The sequence below is a fragment of the Rhea americana genome, unplaced genomic scaffold (assembly GCF_003343005.1).
Source record: "Rhea americana isolate MKP2758 unplaced genomic scaffold, rheAme1 scaffold_625, whole genome shotgun sequence".
In the NCBI taxonomy this organism is placed as follows: Eukaryota; Metazoa; Chordata; class Aves; order Rheiformes; family Rheidae; genus Rhea; species Rhea americana.
This window is the reverse complement of record NW_028186785.1, coordinates 69574-71125: the sequence shown is the minus strand read 5'-3', so window position 1 is coordinate 71125 and position 1552 is coordinate 69574. Positions and strand designations below refer to the sequence as shown.

General features: G+C 74.0%; 1 protein-coding gene across 1 annotated transcript in view; it reads left to right on the top strand.

Moving 5' to 3' along the window:
• The first annotated feature begins 29 nt into the window (after window positions 1-29).
• The window catches only part of LOC146587027 (rho guanine nucleotide exchange factor 2-like), a 7834-nt gene continuing 6311 nt past the window's right edge, over window positions 30-1552 (top strand). The window contains exons 1-6 of the mRNA XM_085320277.1: window positions 30-401; window positions 493-662; window positions 803-870; window positions 947-1138; window positions 1255-1350; window positions 1443-1549. Of these exons, the coding sequence (XP_085176403.1) occupies window positions 189-401; window positions 493-662; window positions 803-870; window positions 947-1138; window positions 1255-1350; window positions 1443-1549 (846 nt within the window). The 5' untranslated portion in view covers window positions 30-188. The remainder of the gene's footprint in view (window positions 402-492; window positions 663-802; window positions 871-946; window positions 1139-1254; window positions 1351-1442; window positions 1550-1552) is intronic.

The following is a 1552-nucleotide window of genomic DNA, read 5'->3' as shown; positions in this document are numbered from 1 at the left end:
GCCACCGGGTGCTGGGGTGCCAGGGATGGGCGTCCTGCTGGGCTGGGGTGCCAGGAGATTGGGTGCCAGAGGATGGAGTTACTGGGGGACCGAGGTGCCAGGAGGTTGGGACCAGGGGACCAGAAGATGGGATTGCCAGGAGATTGGGTGCCAGGGGATGGGGTCTTGGAGAACCAGGGTGCCAGGGGATGCCTGGACCTAGAGTGCCAGGGCACAGGGTTGCCTCCGTGACCGGCTTTGGAAGGGGCTGGGGGGGCTGCCTGGAACGACCCCACCGTGGCCTTGCTCGCATCCCAGCATCTTGCACCGTGCTCTTCCTCCCAGATGTCCTCGTGCTGCTGATGACTGACGTCCTCATCTTCCTGCAAGAGAAGGACCAGAAGTACACCTTCCCCATGCTGGTGAGCCACGGCGGGGACGGGGCGCTCCCGCGGGCGCCCGGCCCCGCGGTGCGCCGGGACCCCGTCGGCACGCGCTGCCCCTCTCGCGCAGGACAAGCCGGCCGTGATCTCCCTGCAAAACCTCATCGTGCGGGACATCGCCAACCAGGAGAAGGGCATGTTCCTCATCAGCGCCGCGCCGCCGGAGATGTACGAGGTGCACGCCGCCTCCCGCGACGACCGCAACAACTGGATGAAGGTCATCCAGCAGACGGTCAGCCTGTGAGTGCCGCGGCACCCCCGGGGGTGCCGCGGGGTCGGCGGGGCGCGCGCGGGCTTGGCACGGTGGGTACGCGAGCCGCGCGGCGCCCGGGACGGGCGGGCGCAGGGCGGGGGGCCCGCTCTGACCCCGTCCCCTCCAGCTGCCCCAGCCGCCAAGACTTCCCGCTGATCGAGACGGAGATCGAAGCCTCCCTGCGCAAGCTCAAAGGTGGGTCGCGCCGCGGGGGGCGCGTGGCCAGGCCGCGCCGCCCGCCGCTCACCCCCCCCCCCCCCCTGCCCCGCAGACCGCATCCTGCAGCACGACCGGGAGATCGCGGAGCTGCTGGAGGAGAAGGTGGGGCTCTTCGCCGACATGCTGGCGCTGGCGAGCGGCTGCGCGGAGCCCTCGCCCGCCCTGGCCCCCCGCGCCCTCTTCCGCTCCGACTCGGCCGAGGGGCCCCGGGGCGAGAAGCTCGTGCACGATGCCATCCGCGAAGGTACCGGGGCTGGAGGGGGGGGCTCGGCGCCGCGCCGGTGCGCCGGCCGGGCAAACCGAGGCCGGGGCGGGCGCCGCGGCTCGGGGCGCCGCGGCTCAGGGCGCCTTTCCCCGCAGTGGAGAGCCTCAAGGAGATGTTCGCCGGCGCCGGCCGCGACCGCGACCAGAACCACCTCGCCGAGGCCGAAGGCTGCTGCAGCCCCGGCGCCAGCAGTAAGAGGCGGCGGCCCCGGTGCCCGGGCACGGCTCGCGGCGGGCACGGCGGCCGCCGGCGCCACCGCTCAGCCCTCGCTTTGCCCCAGCAGACGGCGACGCCGGCGCCTGCAACGGCTCCGCGGAGTTTTTCCGGGCGGAGGCGGAGGCCGGGCAGCGGGTGAGTGTGGCCGGGGCGGGCGCCGCGCGGGGGCACCCGGCG